This window comes from Malania oleifera, chromosome 12 (assembly GCF_029873635.1).
Source record: "Malania oleifera isolate guangnan ecotype guangnan chromosome 12, ASM2987363v1, whole genome shotgun sequence".
NCBI classification, from domain to species: domain Eukaryota; kingdom Viridiplantae; phylum Streptophyta; class Magnoliopsida; order Santalales; family Ximeniaceae; genus Malania; species Malania oleifera.
In genome coordinates, this window is record NC_080428.1 from 16,376,826 (window position 1) to 16,399,951 (window position 23,126).

Sequence of the window (23,126 nt, forward strand, 5' to 3'; positions counted from 1 at the left end):
GCCTGCATCTTTCTTCAATTCATGGAGATATTAATTCCCGTAACCTCACAAGTTTTCAGAAGAGGGAATACTTTTTTACTAGAGACCTGACTAAGCATTTGCCTGTTTGATTAGCCCAACCACGATTTACCCTGCAGAATATTCCCCTCTCTAAATTGGCTCAATATAGAATCAAAGTATGCTCTTGGGCCTCCTTAACCAATAGGCCCATCAAAAAAATTTAAAAGGCCTTTATTGCTCTCACACATCCAGCCCATATCTATATTAATTGTCAAAGACTCAGGCCCAGCCTACCTAACTCTCACCATCCCTTCGTCCATGCAAGAAACCCTAGCCACCTCTGGTCCAGCCTTCTTTGTTGGAACCTTCTCCCTCAACAACAATGATTGATCGTGCAAAGTCATTGACAAGGTCTCCTCTTGCATCTTTTCCCCACAACAAACACACACCACCTCCAACACATCCTTAGGGATTGGTCGTACTCCATCCTTGAGAATCAAACAAAGTCCATCATTAGGAATCGAGCAAGCAACAACCTCAAGAATCGATTGAACTCCATTAGCATTAGATTTTCTTGATACTATCTGACTACCATGATCGTAAATACCTAACAACACCAAGGTCATGACCAAAAGAGCGAGGAGAGTGAGCAAGGGTCCTTTGCTCTAGGGAGAGAGCCATCCTTCTTACCATCCCTAGGTGTGACTCACACAGGGGCCTTTACAGCTTCGGATGCATGCAATGAAGCAAGGTAAATGATGGTGGTACTCGTGGCAGACGGCACAACAATAGGACGGAGGCACTGTGGTGGCATTGACAGCTTGCGTGCTAGTGACAATGGTGCTGTAAAAGGAGATCAAGGATGGTGGTTCCTTGTAGTGAGAGAGAGCGAGAGAAGCTCCAGAGAGGCCTCGCAATGGCAATAAGGAGCCTGGTGACTAGCAATGGTGACAGCGGCACACAATAGTACACGCAGGAGCCCTTAGGGCTGCAGCTCTTCTCTTTTTTTACCCTATATTGCGTAGTGGCCTTATCACACCGCCCTAATGAAAGAATCAAAACCCCCATGCAAGGAGAGATCCTAGAATCTCCCAATTTTTCATTACTGGATCTAATGACATTAAAGTCATCACCAAGACACCAATTAGGAGAACACAAACCATAGGCTGCAGCAAACTCATCCCATAAAATAAAAAATAAAAATAAAAACCCTCAATCGAGGACAATTGGGACCATAAACCAAAGTAAGCCACCACAAACCTTACCTTTAATGTCTAAAAATACAGACATAGAAACGGAAAGAAGCAAATGCCAGCTTGCAAGAAAAGCTAGTACCCCAAGTAATCAAAATACCAATTAAGAAACCAATAGAAGCTAACCACACAAAATTCTTGAACCTAGAATCTCAAAGACTTCCAATAAGAAACTCATTCACTTGCACTAACTTAAGACTCTTGCAACAAGACAATATTAGGGGGAACTTTGCCCATAATCTCCTTGATCTTACAAGGATTCCTCAAACTTCCAAACCCACTAACATTCCAACTCAACAGCTTTGTCAAGACACCTCACTAGCCCCAACTCTCTTACCTTCCTGCCTACAAGACCCCTTTACAATATATGTACAAATAGACTCCAGATAATATTTTTCCCTAATCACTAATAAATTGACTAATTAATATCATGTTTCTATAATCAATTTGATCCCCCTAATAGGATCAAGGGTAACTGCTTTTTTACTTATCACTTACATAAAAACACTTAATTCAAATAATTAATTTGAATGAAACTTGACTTGTTATAATTGAACAAGGATTTCAATTTTTGTAGTCCCTTCTCCACTCTCTTTTTCCCCCTCGTAAGTTCTAGGGGACGCAACAACCTTCAAAATCTGACCTAGAGGGTTGACTACTTGCACTGCATTTTATCCATCCTACGGGTCTAGTTGTCCCTCTCATCACCCAGTGGATCTAAGGTCATGATCCTCCCTATAAGAACTATCTCTCCTTGGCACAGCGCATAATTCTTTTCAATTGAGGCATCAAGACAAGTAGGCAAAATACCACTATCAAAGTTAACAATATCATTCTGGATGCCAGGGGATTCATGCAAAGAAAAATAAATTACTCAATGGAAAAGGAACATAAAAAACAAGAACTAGAAATTTTTTGGATGGATACTCAAAGCCAAAGTTTGTTGCTTAATGTAGAGATCCTTGAAACATTCTACTGTGAAAATCAAAACCCTCCAAATTGAATTTGTTTGTGTTAACAAATGTACTTCATTTACTAAAAATATAAGGATGTCATAGCTTTAAGACACCTACAATTTTATGCAAACTTAAATTGTTGCAAAAAAAAATTATGCTGATTGAACTCAGATATTAACTACAACATTTTGAGGACGGGTGTTGGATCAATGTTAAGGTTGCTCGTTTATGACCGGTTGGTCATGCATTCAAGTCAAAGGAAACAGCCCCTCTACACAAAAGCAAAAGAAATGCTACGTACATTGTGATGACCCTCCCTCTACCCTTACAAAGCAGGGAACCTTGTGGGCAGGGGACGCCGTATTAACTACAACATTATATTCGACCTTTTATGTCTAAATAGGTGCATTTGCATAAGAACTAGCATTTAACCGAGTTATGAATTTCGTAATATTAACTGAAGATGTTTAATATGGTTTTGGTCATACAATGATTGCAACTTATGCACCACAAACTTGTGATTGATGCTTTTATTTACAATATTTTAGTTCTAATCTTGCATTATGTTGTCTATTAAAAATTTCAAATTTTTATATAAAAATGCCTGTCTCACAACTGATTTTATCATTTTTTAAAATTGAAATCAACATTGAAATCTCCATCGAAATAATCATATTTATGAAGATTCAGAATTTTAGTCAGAATCAAAATTTAAAACCTTGGCTGAATAGCTTGCACAAGGACAACTTAAGGAATGATTTGATGTATTTAATAATAAAAAATTTATGGACTCAAAATTTTATGTCTAGATTTATGTTCATTAAATGGTTCAACCTGTGAAACTTTAAACATCGATGTTTAGGTTGAGGATGTAGCAAGATATTTAGTACACTAATGCATTTGATGATAATAACAATAATGATGATTTTAATTAAATGAGCTTGGAGGCTCACATTAATGTTAAGGAGCTACCATGATAGTTTGGCTTTTTTTATATAATGTATAATGTTCATGTTATATGGTCGCTTGTCAACTGATTTGCATTAATATATATATATGTTTTCCCTTCCATAAGTATTTATTCAATATTTTTTCATACAAAAGTATTGACTTTGATAATAAAACAAATCAATTAAATAGAAGACACAATTACAGTGGAATGAGGATAAGAAATCCTCCAAGCAAAAAGTGCAAAAAAAAGAAAAAACTAAAAAATTACATGAATGCTGCCTTCCAGTCCTTTTGAATATGGGACAGCAAAAGACCCCCAACAACCCCCAAAAGAATGAACCCAAAAAGAAGCAAGAAAAATAACTTTCTACCAAAGCAATCTTGAAGAATTCTTATGATCTTTAAAAACTCAAGCATTAAATTCCAAACTAAAGTGACCAAAGAACTGTAAAAACAGCATACTCCCAAAATATCATCTCTCTTCTCCTTCCCAAACCCCCAAAGCTTCACCTTTAAAAAAAGATACTGAATGGTAGCCGGGGCTGCCTAATCCTCACCACCAGAGTATGAAAACAAATTGTCTCACATGTACCTCACTACCTTACAATGAATGAACATATGGCTAATAGCCTCATTAGACACAGTACACAGTATACAAATATCTGGGCTGAGGTTTTGCTAAAGACATATTTATTCCTTCACATTGTACATTGATTTGATTGAATTAGGAATCCAACAATTCAAATACTTGATCTCTTTGTTATATGAGGGCTTCACTGTATGAGCCACTTGTTATTTTCCTAGTCCTAAAGGCTTGCTAGCTAGCCAACTTTTTTTAGGTTTATAATATTGAAATTGATGAAGAAATAACATGAAAAAAAAAAACAAGTGTTACATTGATTTTATATTGCTAGTAGAACCCTACAATCCTTAATCTGATGCTTCATTCCAATCCTGAATCTCAATTTTAACAACCTTGACAGAACCTGTGACTAATTTAATTATGTTAGAAGTTCTAAAATGTGTAGAATGAGAATGAGGATATAAAGAAAGAGTACTTGTTCAAGAAGCTTGAAATGTCATCTATGCTGTCAATCCATTCAACATCAGGGCCAAATTTGACTTGGCCATTTAGATCCAAAGTAACATGCACTCCGATGCCGCCATCCTCAGGCATAGGATAAATCAAATGTTTGAAAGGACATTTAGCATTTGATAGAGTGAAGTAGCAACCACGAGCATAATATGCAGCTGGAATAACCCCACTATTTATGCCGTCAAATCTCTTCGCCAGGGCTATGGCACTCAAGCCTGCAGAGTTCACTACAAGCTTAGGAATTAAAACAAGCTCTGGGCGCAAAGAAAACCTCCCATTCAAGTTTTCAATAGCATTTCTTTCAGTGATATGTAGGCAAATACGGTTGCTTTCAAGATGGCCACCAACAACAATAGTATTGTAAGAGAAAGTTGTTCTATGATTTTCAGCTTCCCCCTGGACACATGTTGGGGATATATCCTTGTCATTGATGTTATAACTAATAAAAAAAAGGGTAAATCAGAAGAACAAGACATGCAGCAAAGAATATGGATATAAAGATTCTCTATGAACACAAAGTTAATCTAGGTCTGTTTAATATAGAGAAGAGCAAGATGGAAAGGCATACCACTAAAGATAGCATCAGGGAATGGCTATCGACAATACCAGAAGCAGGTGACCACAAGGCTTTCACACATTGCAATTCTGGTTCCATTCTCATGGCTTCAAAACCCTCCATCATTCTCAAGCCATCAACGCCATTTTCAATCCCACGATTCATCAGATAATTCAACTTTGGAATCTCTGAAGGTCCAGTAGCAACTAGGAGCTTACCAATCGGTTTATGAGACACCCCATGATCCAAGCAATACTTGTACAACAAGTCTCTTCCTCTTACACAACAAACTGCCTGCAAAGCCAGTCAAAAGTTTGGACCAAACAAGGTTTTAATATAAAAAGTATAAATTTTATTAAAGGAAGAACAATATCAACACATCTAATTCAGAAGATCAGAAAAACAAAAAATCGAATAGATAAAATTAATTAAGTAATTAAAACACCAAAGCCCTCCCTGCACATCAATGAGCCATAGCCCCAAATAAAAACAAAAGCCAAACACCACCAAAGACCCCAGATAAAGAAAGCTACACCACACTAAATTTGATTTCATCACCCTTCCTCTAAAATTTTAGAATTGTGCTCTAACCAAATACACCACAAAACAGCAAAAGTTGCACATCTCCAAAGCATGTTCTCTTGCTTATGACCTCCAAATCCCATATACCTTTGAAGGAAAAAATCTTCCAGAAAAAGGGCGCACCTACTTCTCCCCAAACATGCCAAAAGCTTGAACCCAATGCCCCAAGAAAAAAGGCAATGCAAAAATAAATGAGTTTTTGTTTCGTTGCTTTGGAAATAAAGAAAACAAACATCTAGAGACAAAGCTTTCAAAGGTCTTCTAACATGAAGCCAATCATTAGTGTTTAACTAATCAACAAAAATGGATTAAAAAAAAAAAAGCCCCTAAGCTTAGATGAAGTCATAGCTTTAGAGATGAAGGAATTCAAAGGAAAAAGACAACCATTAGAACCACAAGTGAGATGATCAAAAAAAATATTTGCAAGCAAACTCCCCCAACCCATCTAAAGCACAAACTTTAGAATCAGAACAAGTAAAAGTAATAAATGAATTAATCACCCCCAAGAGTTGGGCTAACTCTACTTCCCTCTCACTCAAATTCCTCATGAAAAAACTCCAAGAAACAATAACTTCTCAAGGACTGAAAAATTGGAAATTGGAGTGTTGTGACGATATGAAAGAAGGTAAAGACGAGGATATGCAATACAAAATTTCAATTTTGACTAAAATTTTGAGGCTTCAAAAATACAGAAATTTCAATGTTGATTTGAAACAAATCAACTTTAAAAAATGATGGAAATTAGTAGTTAAGCATGTAAGTTTTTCATAAAACTTCAAAACTATTAATAGACATAATAATGTGCAATTTAGAAATGAAATATTATGAATAAAATACATCTGTGTTATTGACAGCATCTACTCTCCACCAAGAGAGCACTAATAGTACTCCTCTGGCAATCAATTTTACCTCGAGTTGGTTAGGAACTGGGTTTGATTCTCATATTATGGTTTTCCACAGCAAGATAGCTATTCAGGGGGTGAGCTGCTATCCTCCAGTGAATTAGTTACAGTCAAGTTGATTTTGATGGACAATTCTGGGGCGTTCTGGCATGCTGTCAAAGAAGGTAGGAAGATTTTCCAATTTGAAACATGTTTGGGTGTTATGAGCTGCGTATCAGGTGGAAAAACATGCCTTTTCATATAGAAGGTTAATGAGATTTATTGGTAGAGGGATCAACTCTGACAATCCTGGTCAAAATCAGTCTACCCATGGGTTAAGAAATTTAGATTTCAAAATGAAGTCACTGTGAGTGTAATGAAGTTCAAAGAACAAATTTGGCAAATTAATTTCTATTGAGAAGATTTTTTATTCTGAGAAGTTGTTTTCACTGAGAATTCCAGACAGGCGACAGGTTGGTCACTGTGAGTGTAATGAAGTTCAAAGAACAAATTTGGCAAATTAATTTCTATTGAGAAGATTTTTTATTCTGAGAGGTTGTTTTCACTGAGAATTCTGGACAGGCGACAGGTTGGTGAAAATTTTTTCTGTAAAATCAATGAAATATCAAAAGCCCAAGGAAGAATAAGCAATAGGGGCATCAGAAATGCAGGAATCTTGGGTCTTCTAATATCATGGAAATTCACAATCAGGGTTCAGTATTTCAGAGAGAAGGAATAATCAAGGCTGAGAGCCAATCGGACATGGAGAGGAGTTTAGCTGGAAACTTTGGCCGGAATTTGCAAAGGTAGATGACAAGAAGGTCGCTGGAGAGTTCAGTTGGAAGAACAGATTTGATGGCAACAATCTCGGAGGATTTTCAATTTCAATTCCTCCCAAGATTTCTGGGAGAATATAGGGAATACTAGTTCATATGTGGGTGGGCCGGAGCCTCCAGTTGGTCAATCTATGGGCCACCCCATAATGGGCTTGCAGCTGTTGGTGGAGTTTGTTCAAGGCCCTTCATTGTTAATAAGGGCATTGGGCTTGATATTACTGAGCCTAATAGGAGATAGGTAATACAGAGGAATGCTGGAGGAATGAAGATAACAGGTTGCATTGTGGAATCAAAGCCAAAATAGCAGGGTTCTGGAGAGGCTGAAGATGAGGGGGAAGAAGTGGAAGCTGTGGAGGGATTTCATGATCACAGGCGCAAGAATTCACGTATTGAAGATCAATCTCACTAGATTAGTGATTTTGTTAAGGACAATGGGAGTCCTGAAGCTTTGCAATGTCGAGGTGTTCCAATGGCAGTAGCAGTATGTTCAGGAAATGCAGGGAAATTGCCTGTTCATAATAACTTGAGTACTAAGGAAGTTAATTCAATAGCTATTCAGGTCTTTTCTTTGTATGGCTGAAGCAGAATCAGTCAACCAAATTATTCTCCACTGGCCCAGGACAAGGAATTTGAGGAATTTGGCTCTTTCCTTGACTAGACAGCAGTGGGTTACGGCAAATTCAGTTGGAGGGGAGACTTGAGCTTGGAAAGGCATCTGAGCCACCAAGGAGAAGCAAAAGGCTTTGAACCACATCCCTCTCACCATCTTTTGGTGTGCTTGGAAAGAAAGAAATAAGAGGGCCTTCAAATATTCAACTACTTCACTGCAGACTTGCAAAGACCAATGGATTGTTGCTGTCTCCAGCTGGCTTAGTGGGAAAATTGTTAATGATCATTATGTAATCCTTGACGTTTGCGACACTCTACAGAGTGATTGATGTTTTGTACCATGGGTTGGCATCCCCTTGATGCCTTGCTAATATTATTTACCTTTTTCTGATAATAAAAAAAAAATTCAATAGCTGTTCATAAAATTGAGTTAAATTTGCTGAAAATTAAGGAGAAGGAGGTGATGAAGGAGGATGATGGCTATAAGTCTCCATTGACTCAAGAGCTCATTGACAAGGATGATGATGTGTGTGACAGCATGTGTGATTCGAAAGGGGCCTTTTGTTGGAAACTTAATAGAAACATTGATCTTGGAGAAGAATATGTAAGTAAGGAATCTACTCAAGCTAATGAGATTTCAAGCTCTGATATTGTGGAACTGAGGAAATGTGATATTTTTAAACAAATAGAAGGGGTGGCAGTGGACTTCAGGGGAATCTGTGAGAATGCACAGGTTGTTGTTTACTTGTTTGCCATCGAAAAAGGAAGATGCTGGCATTTAAAATCCAGTAGTTCAGGAAGGATCTTTCACCATTGTTCCTTATAACTAAAATTCAGCTTCTAGTTCACTTTTAGCTACCATTTCACATTCAGTTTCTTCTTCACATTCTGATATTGCTGTGCCTGAGGATAGTAAAGAGGGATTCAGATAAATCTCAAATGGTATCTCTTATATCTACTCAAGGGGTTTCTAATCCTGTGAAAGGTATTCTTCCCATTTCAAGAAGTGAGCACAATATGCTGAATTATACTTTGTGAAGGGAGGAAACTAAAGGGGAAAGTAACATTATTATTAGCTCTATAAGGGTTAGAGAAACAACTAAGAACCACAAGGCCTTTTGGATGAGATAGGGTTTAAGTTGATGAGTCCTTTAGGTAGGGAGCTTAAAGTGGTTGTGTCACCAAAGACATGAGAAGAAGAAAAGAATTGAGAAAGCTTTAGAAAAAAAAAAAACTTAGAATCCTCAATTAATTTTTTTGGGCCGGGGGGGGGGGGTGGTGGGAAGAGGGATCCATAAAGGGCTAAGATTGTTAAAATATGAGGTCAAAGAGTTGTAATGTTAGAGGGCTGGGTGATTCTACGAAAAAGGGAATTGGTTAGGGAAGAAGTTATTAGGTATTCTTCTGAAATCTTAATGCGACAAGAAACAAAGTTAGAGTGTGCTGATGAGTTTTATTAGTGAAATTTAGCCATGCAGAGGTAAAGAATGGAGTATTCTGTATTCTAGAGTGGGGGCTTCTAGAGCTATCTTGCTCATTTGGGAAACCTGGTTGGCTAACTAAGTGGATTGTATTAGAGGTTTTCTTTTCCTTCTCTTAGAGGATAGAGGGCAGTGGTGGTTTACTTCTGTCTATGGTCTTTCTAGACCCACTTTTAGATCACAGTTTTGCAAGTAATTGGGGGCTCTTTATGGGTTGTGTCAGCCTAGATGGGTGGTAGGGGGAGACTTCAATATTGTGAGATTCCACTCAGAGAAAAAATGGTGGAAGCTTTTCATCTAGTATGCAGTTTTTTTATACCTTTGTGGATTTATTAGAGAGTGGTTTGACAGATGGTCAGTCGCGGAATGCTCTGTTTACTTGGTCAGTAGGGGGGATAGGACTGCAGCTAGTAGATTAGATCTTTCTCTTTTTACTAAAGAATGTGAGGATGAATTTCTCAATCTCACACAAATATTCTGATCATTTTCCTGTATGATCATTTATGGTTTTCATAATTTGGTCAAGGAGTTTTGGAGTAATTGAAAGATGTTGAGTGGGAATGTTTTAGATATATGAAGACGCTAAAAGGGTTGAAAGAGGAGTTTTAAAAGTGGAATTTAGAGGTGTTTGGAGATCTTGGAACCCTCTTTTCTTACACAGGGAAGAGTGGGTGGCAGTGTGGAAGGTGGGAGAGCTTTTACTGGTTAACTATGGGGTCTTTGGAAAAAATAGAAATGGTAGAGCTCTTTGGAGCGCAGCAGTCTTCGCCATTCTTTGGACCTTGTGGATTGAGAGGAAAGCTATGAGTTTTAAGGATCACACCAACTGCACAACAGCTACAATGGGATAGAGTGATATTCCTCTCTTCCTTTCGGGTGAACTCTCGCGGTCTTTTTTGGGGTTTATTGCTTTCCAATCTCTAAAGGGATTGGAAGGCAGCACTATCATAATTAAACACACGTATTTTTTCTGTATTTTTCTTCTTCTTTTTTCTGATCTCTGGATATCTTTTGAGGACTCCTTGTCCTCCAAAGACTGGCTTTCTGGATATTGATAAATTGTCTTCTTCTAAAAAATTTTTTTTTTATAAATAAATAAAATTTATTAGAAAGGGCAGAATGTACATGAAGAAAAAACAAAAAGGAAAAAAAGAGAGAACAAAATCCTACATTTACATAAAAAGCAAATAATTACAAATTCCCCATTCCAAAAACCAAAATCAATGCAAGAGACCTAACCAGTCCCACTGCATGTTTTCCAAAGAGATGCGGCAAAAAAAAACCATTTGCTAACACCAACAAAGACGAAAGATAAGTCACTCTACTCCAAAGCAAGTTAGCAGACATAGTCACTACTTTGAAAATTCTAGCATTCCCTCCCATCCAAACACACCAAATTATAGCCATAATTGAGCATCACCATAAAGTTTTCCTAACCTTTCTGTTATCAAAGCCTCTAGCCGTGATGGAGCAAAATGCCTTCAATGCTTTTCTCCTTGTGGAAGAAAAAAGGCGAGAATAGGAGTATCATGGCGATTGATAAACGGAAAAATGAGGGAATTTAGTAGACAGACACCTATCCCCCACCAAATGGTCTTCCCAAAAACGAGTTCGCTCCCCATTACCCACTGAATACTAGACCTTAGGAAGGAAATAGTCATAAATTTGAGTTACAAACTTCCATGGACTCAAATAAGTAATATTATGTTCCACTCGAGCATCCCACCCATTTTGTAGTGCTCCATATTTTACTTTGAATTACCATATGCCAAAGAGAATTAGATTCTAAAGGAAAGTGCCACAGCCATTTTCCCACCAAAGAGATGTTTTTGGACACCAAACCACCCAAACCCAAGCCTCCTCCCTTTTAGGCCTACACACAATCTCCAACCCTACAAGATGATCTCTAGTCCCCTCTCCCCCACTTGCCCAAAAGAAATCCCTCATTAGCCACTCCAACCTCCTTGCAAACCTAATAGATATTCTAAACAGAGAAAGGTAATACAAAGCTATAGAAGATAGGCAAGCGTGAATGAGGGTAATGCGACCCCCTAAAGTGAATAAAGCTCCTTTCCAACCCTCCAATCTCCTAGCAACCCTTTCAAAAACAGGGTCCCAAAACAAATCAGCATTAGGATTACCATGTAAACGGAGACCTAGGTACATAATAGGCCAATTCATGACAGCACACTTTGCTAACCTAACAAAAGGATCCACATTGATACTTAAGCCCACCAAACCAATCTTAGAAATATTACTTTTCAGCCTAGACGCTTTCTCAAATATCTGTAAAATAGTCAACAAGTCAGAGAAGCAACATCATTATTTGAGAGGAAGAGAATGGTATAATATGCAAACTAAAGGTGTGAAATTTCAGTCTCCAATTGTTGGCACCATGGGCACACGGCCTAGCATCAACAACCTACTCGCACAGTTTCAAATTTTAAATGTTGGCAATCCCTCTCTAACGGCTGTGTATTCACTATATTCCTCACAGGAACCGCATTCCGACGTTATACCTCCTTTTATTCATTTCCAGAATCCCCTTCAAAAGGCTGCATCAAGCCATCCTCTCTTACAAAGTCAAAATAAGCTCTTAATTGGCCAACAGTCCCTTCTCTGAATCACACAGGCTACTCAAATCATCTCCTGAATCAAAGAATGAATCTTCCTCTAAGATTCCCTCTATCGTAGCCCCTGTTAAATGAAAAGTAAGCAAAATTAGTAAGCAATTTATGAAAGCAAATAGCAAGCAAGCAGTAAACATTGAAGCAACATAATTCATTAACAACACCTCCATAAGCAACATATGTTTAGCGAGGGAGACAAGTAAATTAGACACCTTTACTAATACTAGATTGATGAACACTTAGTTTTACAAGACAAATGAACACTCACCCTCCCCTAAAGAGTTTTATATACTATTTTAGCTCTGTCACTAAATCAAATTGTCCAGGGAGTCATACTCCCACTTTACAAAAAAGGCTTATACACACTCAAAGCATAAAATCTATACTACTATTTACATGATGTAACCCATCCCATATACACAATGAAAGTGCTCACGGACAAGAATAATTCCCTAAACAAGCTTGGCTCGTGACACTCGGGGATGCATAAGACTTTCTTACGCCCTCCTTCAATGAAATTCTCAAGGCATAGAAATCTTCACTTCCCATTTATTCACAATTCCAAACATACACATCCTCCTTCTCTAAGAAACAAACCTACCCCCTTCCCCCCCCCCCCCCCCCCCGATTCATGGCTTCAACCCCTCAAGTTCGCTCACAAATCACCCCTAAAGTTCTCGGAACCCATAGACACTCCTCTTTCTTCAACAAAATAAAGGAAGCATGCCTAACTACAAATTCGAAGAGCCGAAACACTGTGGAATCAAGATTATCCATATTGAAGACATTTCATTCAATTTTCATTGTCAAATTAACACCCATAACATTCCCTCCTCTCAAAATAGCAAACTAGAAAAAACTGGTAATAGATACTAGTCTCAAATCACTAACATCCCACCCACGATCATGACAACAAAGAATGGAGAATAAAGTGATCGACAAGCAGCATCTTTTTTCCTCCAGATTTCAAGCAAGATGATGGACATTAGCATAGAGTTTTTTACATAATTATTAAGGAAAAAAAAAAAGGAAAAAACACAAATATGTACGGTGGGGGTAAAAAATACGCAAATGTACCCAACCGACTTGGTACTTTAAAAAATAAATAAATAAAACACATGCACGTGTCAACGGACGAGACAACTGACTGGCGCATTGCCAGTCAGCGCACGGAAAACAAAAAAAAAGTAAAAACTGAGAGAACCGACATTTGGACAGCACGAAAAGCAAAAAAAAAAAAAAAATTAAAGAGGCAAAACTAACTTTCCAAAAGTTAGTTTGCCCCTGACATGGCCAAACCCCAGTCGTTCCTCCCTTCTTAACTCCCCACGCATGCATGGTTAGTTGTAATTAAAACCGACTTTTGGAAAGTTGGCTTTAACATGCACTTACCAAACCATGCAGCTCGTGTTCTTAGCTACCTGCGTGCCCCATCTCCCCCCACCCCCGTCTCCTATTTTTTCTTCTTTTATCCCCCACTTTCCACTCATCCTTTCTCCTTCTTTCATTTCATTCTTCTTCTTTTCTCCTTCAATCTCCCTCACCACTTTCTAGTGTTGCGTGAACTCGTTAGAGATTTACTCTTAGAACTACTCTCTTTCAAGGGTCAGTAACGAGAGTGTCAGTGACAGTTGAACTAGATTTTAGTTTTTACTTTTTTTTTGTAGATTATCTTCATTTGATATTGAGGTATTAATATATATATATCTGAGATAATTGTTTATGTATATGAAAAAAATTTGTTCCATATTGTTGTGATTCACTTAGAATATTTATTATTGTGATATAATTTTGTTTATGTTGCAGATAAACTCTATTTTGGAAAATTCAAAATGGCGTCAAGTTCGTCAGCTAACAAAGTTACGATCTTATTATACATTGACAGTGAGATTATACATGGATCAATTGGTATTGAGTACAGCACAAGGCCAACGAAAGCGATTCAGTAAGAAGGAGGATGAAGTTAGAAAGTTTTAAACAGAAAATATAAGAAGGATTAGATATTGTTAGAATTGACAACAAGATATCCGCAATGAGGGGGTGGTGGAAGTTTTTTGTACATCAACATCCCAATAAAAGATTATGCAGATGTCCTAATTGTGTTGGACCCGCAGAGTTCTTGTCCGAAGGTGTATATAGTTGAGATTTTTGTTAAACGCATTCCTTGAAGCAGGAGTATGGGTGGAGCGCCAATTGTGCAGGGGGGGGAAGCATTTCTCCATCTTCAATCATATAACGAATATGAGACTGTTGAGACGAGCAGACTATTTGATCACCATTCATAGGTGACAGCAACTTTAGATTTGAATGACGTCCCCAATACATCATTTCAGCCAAAATTCTTGTCAACAAATGTTGGACGTGAGGAAGCTAATTTGCAAGGATTCAATGTGGGAAGCAGTTTTTATCACGAAACACAACCATCAACTAAGTATAGGCATGACCAAAGTTCAGCTAGAGTTGTTTCTATACCATACTTCCAAATGGTTTCATCTATTGTCATGAATGAGAGGGGGGCATACACGGTCCGGCCAATGCAACCTTGACTGTGACCGTGAATTAGAGGAAGAAGATGATTTACAAGAGGACTTTGATGAGGCAAACGTAAGGGTAGATGAGATCGGTGGACGGAATGATTATGGGGTTCAGCATGAAGAACCTTGTGTTTTTCCTCCTAAGAACACAGTTGTGGGTCAGAGAGGGAACGTGACGTGCTGCCATTAGCTTACATGATCGATGTCGAAGCGAGTCATATCAAAACTGAATTTGAAAGTTCCCTTGAGGGCACTCGATAGGGTGGTGTCTTGGAATTTGGTAAGGGTGTGATTTTCGACACGAATGACGATCTGATCCACTCTTTGCGCATCCACCATGCGCAAACACACCACAACTTCAAGGTGGTGCAATTAGCCCAACAACATGGGTGGTTAGGTGCAATGCAAACGAGAGCTGTGCTTGGAGGTTGCATGCATATCAACATAGAAAGCATAGGCTCTTTGAATTTACACAATGCAGAGGGCCACATACATGAATAAATTAAACTCTCTCACAAGACCACCCACAATTGAAGTCGAGCTTAGTTGCAAATGAAATCATCGAAATTATCAAGAGTGATGTCGATGCTTCAATTGCAGCTTTGCAAGCACACCCGAGGTCAAAGTACCAATATCATGTATCGTATGGAAAGCAATGGCTCGAGAAGCAAATGGCAATTGCAAGGGTTTTTGGAGACTGGGATCTTTCATATCAAATGCTTCCAAAGTGGAGGCATGCTATGTGTGAATCAAATCCTGTACAAAGGTGAAGTGGTATGGACAAAAATTCCTAATGCTAATAACTCAGCTATTTTGACATGTGTATTTTGGACATTTTGCATAATCAATTGAGGGATTTCATCATTGTCCTCCAATTCTTTGTGTGGACGAAATGCACTTAGACAGGAAATATAAAGGTAAATTGCCAATTGCAACGGCCCCTGATGCAAACCAACAAATATTTAATAGCGTTCGCAATTGTTAAGGAGGAGAGTCTGCGAACATGGTCCTGGTTCCTTAAGTGCATTCGAGATGAAGTGACTAACCGTGATAATTTGTGTCTTATATCAGACAAACAGCCAGGTATTATTAGTGTCGCTCGTCAGAATGTTGACTGGCAACCGCCGCGTGGGCACTATAGGTTTTGCTTGCGTTACGTCATTAGCAACTTCAACAAGAGGGTGCACAATACCATACTAAAGTGCATGGTTAAAATAGCTGGTAGGGAACACCAAGTTAGGAAATTCAATAGTATGATAGAAAGAATCCTAATAGAAGGTGGGCCAACTGCGAAATCTTTTTTTGAAGAGATCCCTCTTCGCATGTGGACGCAATGCCATGATGATAGTCGAAGGTATGGAAACATGACTACGAATCTGGTTAAATGTTTTAACGTCATCTTGAAAGGAACTCGCAGTTTATAGATAACGGTCATTGTTCAGATGACATTTTATAGCGTTGCACAAGACTTTAGTGCTCGGCGAGACGCATCTCACCAAGCAATGGAGTCGAGGAATGGTTACACCCCACATATGTTGTTGTAAATGCAAAGGAGGGAAATGGCGTATGCTGGACATGAGGTTATCAACTTCAATATTGAAAGGGGATTGTTCAGTATTCAAACTGCACTACGCCAGCAAAATAAGGGTCGAAATATTCAAACCGTTGACATAAAGAAATGTCAATGTACATGTGGAAAGTGGTAGAATCTACACTACCCTTGTTCACACTTGTTAGCTATCTGCGGCTCAAGGATATTGGGGTCCAGTCGCTATGTTGACCCTTGTTTTACAGTGGTTGAGCAATATGCTACATATGCAATGGACTTCATCCCCATCCTCCATGAAGAATATTAGGCAAATCCAGTGACGCCAACATTATACGGAAATCAACAATTACTTAGGCAAAAAGGACTACCGAAGCGTTCCAGACTGCGTAAGGAAATGGACGTACGAGAAGGCAGTAGGAGGATGCACTACCAATTTTGCCACGAAGAAGGTCACAACCTTAATCGTTGTCCAAGGAGGGCTGGAGGTCATAACAGAGCTGGACCATCATATTGATCTGTACCTAATGTGTATATTATAAATACTTTTTTCAAAGTGCGTTTTTCAAAAGCTTTTTAGCTTTTGAAATTTGTGAGTTCTACTTGAATTCAGCTTGTTAATTATTTTATTGTTAGCAATATTCAAAATATATACTAATTTTATTGTTTGCAATTTTCAAAGAAAAAACTAATTTGTTTTCAAAATTGTTGATTTTTTTGAGTTTTTTGTCACTTTGATTTTGTATAATGTTTTTCAATTTACATTTTTACATATAAAAAACAAAGCATATCAACAATAGCATTTTGGTAATTTTGAAAAAATACATGTTTTATTTGTTGCAATTTTCAAAATATATACTAGTTTGTTAATTTTTAAGAGATTATGCACGTCGGGGACTTAAATGAGAGATTAATTTTGACATATAATATATAGTATTAATTCAAAGGGCTATTCTCAAAGCATAAAATACAAGTTCCAGCACGTGTCATATGCTCACTGTGAGTAGCAAATCATTTTTAAAAGAGCAAGAGAGAGAGAGAGAGAGAGAGTGTGAAGAGCCATGTGGAAGTGTGGAAAAGCATGCATGAGCCATGCATGCATGTGAAGTGTGTGCATATGTCAACTCCCACATAATATCCTTTTCTTCTAGTTCTGTGCATTGGTTTGTTGATTTCCCCAATGACACCATGTGATTTATATTCCAATTAATTACTAATTTATTTCCATTAAGAATACATATAAATAATATATATAATTAAGGTTTGAAATTAATCACTTTTAGTATACATAATTTTATCTTTAAATTTTTTAAACGATACAAGATAAATATTTTCTATATAAATATTTAAATAATAAAGAGTTAATGTATACATGTATATTTATATATCCGTATCTCTAACCCTATGTGTATATATCTATAGATGCATATAATAGTATATTACAAAAAGTTTAATAGTGTGGTAATAATACAGTTAAGTACCACATGGTCGTGGTCTCCTCTATCTCTGCGACTGTTGACGTTGCCGTCTCCCACGTCCATATGCACCTTCATTCACTTCTGCTATTTGTGGGATCTGTTGCTACAATCCAGCATCATGCGAGCCCCAATCACCGAACAGATTGAATGGGATCGGTGATGAAATCAGGAATTGTTGGGATTGTTGTTGTTGCCGGTAAACTGGGGGTGGGTGAGATGGAAAGGATTGTGGTGCCCTTGGCACATATGGTGTACTATTGGACGCTCCATATTGATCCTGCTACACCCCATAAGAAGAAGCCCCATATGCTTCTTCCCATATGGCATTTGGGAAGAAGAAGCCCCATGTGGCATATGGAGTGGAAGTCAAAGCATGCCAGGTGGAGGCCTGTGCAGGTGTGAACTGTTGTGTCGATTCTCTCCCATCACCCTCAGTCCACTGTGCTGGTAGTGGGAGGGTGCTCCCCCCTCAGCTTGAGTACGACCCCCCCCCCCCCAACGGCTTTTGTAAGGTCCAGGACAACGTCTCCTATGCAACACCTGCTCAGCAACTGCAGCGTCATCATCCGATTCAACACCCTCCACGTCGGCGGCATGGGCAGACCTATGAACTAATAGGTAAGCTTCATCAGCGACAAACTACATACAAGCCTCCGCAATCGGTCTAGCTGGACATGTCGAGACGCAGTCAAATAACTGGATGTTTCTCATCATATGCTCCTGTAGGCAAAATGTTATTAGACTATTAATAAGCTATTCAAAATAGTTGTATATTCACTACATGCATTGAATAATTTATTCACTCACCACTATCATATGCAGACTGGTAGTCCTGCTTATACAGCGACTAGTGATGCACTGGTACCATTCACTATATCCATCCTCGGCCCGTAGAGGTGTAGGCCTAGGGAGTGGAAGCTCCCTCAGTAGGTGGACGACATAGTCCAATCACCGTTGCCATCTTTGGAGGGTATGCCCGTACATAGTGCGCCAGTCGGTTTGATGATTCCCGCGCTAGTCACATTCGTGCAAATCCTAATAATTGCTGTTGAGGTCGTACACTGTCTGAACTGGACAAGGGATTTGCTGCCTCAGCCCAAACTGCCGCAATACTCAGTCCGACAGGTGCCACTACATTACCTGAAAACAAATCAGGGGAGTGCGAACAAGCTAAACTTGTACTCTAGTGATGCATATAGACGGCAAATTAGCATACACATCCGCTATGTATGTCATCCATATAAACTGCTAGCAAACAATTTATGTAAGAAATATGCTAAAAATACTAAACATTAGGTAACCACATTTTACGATTCCAATGAAAATAAAACTACATTATCTGATCCTCATGCATCATATCAATGTCATGTTGATATGACCGCAGAGTATGCTGAGGGACGTGCGAGACAAAAAATGAAGCTCGTCATCTGCAATATATTATATTTTTATTACGTTACACTTAAATATTTTAAATTTATGAAAAAAAAAACACATATAACCTGACCGCAAGTGGGAATGGGTCATCGCCGACATCAGTAGAAAGATATGGCATATCAAGTCTAATCGGAGTAAGAAATGGTATGCGCTCCCATGCCCAAACCTGCAGGAGGAATAGCGGACCTCTAACTGATTACGCCCCCACATGACCAACCTGGCACATCTTTCTGTATAGCCATGCAAGTGCAACGCTACTCCAGCTATACGTGGGCGTCCTCTCCAAGTCGTTAGCAGAGGTAGGAACATCAACAACGCATGGTATTGCGACTTGTTCACGACTAACAAGCCGCACATAAGTCGTAGTATGTACGTTCAAGCGTACTACAGTACTTGCTCCTCCGATGCATTATTAGGAAGATTGGGTATAGCGTTGTCCATCCATGACATAGGCAGGGATGAGCCAAATCATCCGCTCCGGCCGGTGGGGGGGTCGCATCTAAGTAGTCTAACACACAGCATGGCTCAGTCCTACTGTTTTACTCCCATAACAACATTGCCATCTATAGGTAATTCTATAATGATGATGACATACTGCAGCGTTATCGTTGCCTCGCAGCAAGGAAAATCAAATGTGTGTGTCTCAAGCCTCCAATGCTCCAAAAATGCGCTAATTAAGTGATGGTCGAGTTGAATGTATCGAATCTGGTACAGTGGATAGAACCCCGCTCGTTTAATCCACGGAATACCTCTAGGATCAACATGCCACTGTGTTTCTAATGTGTGCGCACACCGACGCCCTTTAAAGGCATCAGAATGATCCTCCTCCCATGCCTTGTAGGGAGGGATGTAGGGTCCCCAATGTCAAGACGGAATCAATTGGACCAAACTCCATGCCTCAATATTAAATATAATGAATATCTAAAATGAAAGTCAAAACTAAAATTTATGAAGGTGGTGGGGAGTGTGCAGGAGAAATGTCTTTGATGAGTAAATGAGTAGATGAGGAGCCTATGGAAACTAATGCAGTATAAATAGGGGGTTTTTTGGGGGGGGGGGAAGCATGCTGGGTAGGGGTGTACACGGTTCGGTTCGGTTCGGTTATTGCCAAAACCGTCAACCGAACCGAACCTCTCGGTTTTTAAAACTACTGAACCGCAACCGAACCGTATACCGTCGGTTTAAAACCAAACCAAACCATTTATTTTACGGTTCGGTTCGGTTAATTCGGTTTTACCAAATTTTAAACTAACAAAATAAAAAAATAATTACATAAAGCCAAGTCAGGCCACGGCCAACTGGGCCACAGCTTTGAGTGCAAAGCCCAACACAAAGAGATTAAGCAAATACTTCAATAAATAGGGTGAGGAAAATTTTTTCTTCCCATTTCCAACCGATGTGGGATGGCCAGAGCACCAAGATAATGTGGGCGTGACCGTGAGCGACTGGCGTGGGCGATGGGCGTGAGCGTGGGCGTTGCTGTGTGCTGGTGTGTGAGCGTGGGCGTGGAGAACTGGAGATGTGGGCGTTGCTGTGTGTGTCTGTGTAAGCGTGAGTGTGGGCGTTGCTGCGTGTGTCTGTGTGAGCGTGAGCGTGGGCGACTGGGCGTTGCTGTGTGTGACTGCATCGGCGTGGAGATGTGGGGTGGGCGTTGGCGACTGGCGTGGGCGGTGGGCGTGAGCGTCGTTGGTGTGGGCGTGAGCGTCGAAGACTCGGAGGGCATGGCAGTCAGCAGTGTGCGGTGGGCGTGAGCATCGTGGAGATGTGGGCGTTGGCGACTGGCGTGGGCAGTGGGCGTGAGCGTCGCTGGTGTGGGCGTGAGCATCGGAGACTCGGAGGGCATGGCAGTCGGCAGTCTGCACTGTGCAATGTGCAGGTTACCAGGAGATGGAGAAGATGATGCCTGGCGCCTGCTGTGGTAGTAGCAGTGTAGCACTGTAGCAGGCTACTATTGGTTCGGTTCTTCCCAAGCACTCATCCCACATGGCCAAAACGGGAAGCTTTGGTTCTCATTATCCTCTATAAAATCCTTCCCCACTCCTTGAGAAAGTATAAGCCAATAATTTAAATTAAAAAAATAATGTAGGTATAATTTTTTTTTTTCATGTACTTGTAATCAAAGTTCCCACAGATATAATTATTTTAAAATTATAATCGGTTTTCGGTTTTTGAGTGAAATCAAAACCGAAACCGAAAATCTATTTTTTATATATACAAAACCGAAACCGATTACCAAAACCGAAAAACCAAACCGAAGCTTCAAACGGTTCGATTTTAGTCCGGTTCTCAGTTTTTCAGTAAATTTTGTACACCCCTAATGCTGGGTGCAGGGGGGGCACGCAGGCGCATGATAGCCTGTCACCGACTGTCAAGGAGGAGCACGGGTGAAGGAAGGAATGGCTGGCGTTTAGCCACATCAGGGCAAACCGACTTTTGGAAAGTCGGTTTTGCAGCTTTACTAATTTTTTTTTTTTTTTTTGCTTTCCGTGTTGTTTAGTGTGCAGTCTGCGCACACTGTCATTTCAGGAAGAGACCTCGATTCTCTCACTTTTTACTTCTTTTTTTTTTCCATGCACTGACTGGCAACGCACCAGTCAGCTGTCTTGTTCGCTAACACACTCAGGTGTTTTATTTTTTTTATTTTTTTTAAATACTCAACTGACATTTTTGGAAAGTCGGTTGGGTACCTTTGCGTAATTTTCCGCCCACCGTACATATTTGTGTTTTTTCTTTTTTTTTTCTTAATAATTCCGTAAAAGACTCCATTAGCATAAGTGCCTTCAAAAAACTGACTGCAACGAAGTTAAATTAAAAGTTCAATGACCAAGGGTGATATTACCCATTAAATTACTACACGACCATAATTCCAACTGTGAGGAAAAAATAATTGGACCATATAAAGAATAAAGTAATGAATCTTGATCATGCAGACTCTTTATAAACAAACATACCGGAAAAAAATCAAAATTGGAAAAATAATATGCTCCACTTGATAGCTAGGAAAAGAAATGCATCACAAAATATATGAATCTCGGTGCATCATTTAGCAAACAATTCAAAAGCACGTTTCTCGGTTTTGGCGCCATAAACTGTAAATTTTAGGCTGAGCTTAAAACAAAAAATTTTAATCTGGGTTTTGACTATTGAGGGCGAACGCAGACCTTGAGAGAATTGCGAGGGTAGTAGATGCCAGCGTGGATAACTTCGCTGTTGCGAGAGCTAGTGCCGGTCCCGAAGGTTGAAGCAGATTCGAGGACCAGGACTTCCCTGCCCCTCGAGGCCAACTCTCTTGCCACCGCGATCCCCACCACGCCTGCCCCTATCACCACGCAGTCCACCGTCTCCTTAGGAACTGCCCTCTCCATTTTTCCACTGCCTGCAGTGCTGGTGGTGGTGGACGCCGCCGCCGCGGCTGTGAAATTCTTAACTGATGATGAAAATGGCGGGGTTGTAAACCAACTACCCACGCACCGGAACGAGTGTTTCAGCATTCTTTTTCTGCAGAGGAAAAATCGGAAAAGAGTCTCCAAATGCGCCCTTTTCCTTAAGGCTCCGCTGAAGTAGCCGCAGGCACGGTGGGTGGGCTGCTTGCGGTGGTCATGGTTAATTATAAAGCCCAAATCTGCTGGGGAAAAAGGACCTCTCAGAATTTTGAGATCACCAGTATCTCTCGCGCTTGTCATCTAGTAGATACGTCAAGCGCAGGTATTCATTTAAGTGGTACCGGTTGCCTCCCATTTTTAAAATATATTATATTAAAATTATAATGATTTGTCAGAATTTTTATATTTTTATTTAAATTTTAAAAGAATGGAGTAAAGGAGCTGTTTGATATTATTGTCAAAAATTATAAAAATCAAAATCAAAAACTAGACACTAAAAATCAGGCTTTCACTCATTGTGAAAAATTCTCCACTGCTACCCCCCTAGGAGTTTGGGTCATGTCTTCGTCTCAGTGTGATTAATCATCCTCTCAAACCAACTACTAATCATTGCCTTAATAAGTCATTTCCTCATCAACTAGTTCTTCAGACGTGAGCTCCTCCTCGACCGGATTATCCCTTTTGCTCCTCAGCCTACACGGGATATTAGTAGTCGTTTCCAGTTGTTGTTCCCCTCCCAAGGGCAGCTTCTTACGTGTTACTCACCCGTCCGCTAGTGGAAACACCACTTCCCGTCCGACTTGCATGTGTTAAGCATGCCGCCAGTGTTCATCTTGAGCCAAGATTGAACTCTCCATAAGATAAACCTACAAACTGTTTTGTTAATATTCATAAAATTGAAACAAATTAAAAATTGAAGT

At 39.5% G+C, this 23,126-nt stretch overlaps 1 protein-coding gene across 2 annotated transcripts in view; it reads right to left on the reverse strand.

The window, feature by feature from the left end:
• Positions 1–22,505, reverse strand: part of LOC131144064 (L-2-hydroxyglutarate dehydrogenase, mitochondrial) — a 70,523-nt gene extending 48,018 nt beyond the window's left edge. Inside the window, exons 1-3 of one of the 2 annotated variants that reach the window (XM_058092432.1) lie at positions 21,985–22,505; positions 4,825–5,106; positions 4,219–4,652 (exon numbers count right to left, since the gene is read on the reverse strand). In XM_058092432.1, the coding sequence (XP_057948415.1) occupies positions 4,219–4,652; positions 4,825–5,106; positions 21,985–22,314 (1,046 nt within the window). In that variant the 5' untranslated portion in view covers positions 22,315–22,505. The remainder of the gene's footprint in view (positions 1–4,218; positions 4,653–4,824; positions 5,107–21,984) is intronic. The other variant, XM_058092431.1, reaches the window with a different exon arrangement.
• Positions 22,506–23,126: the final 621 nt, after the last annotated feature.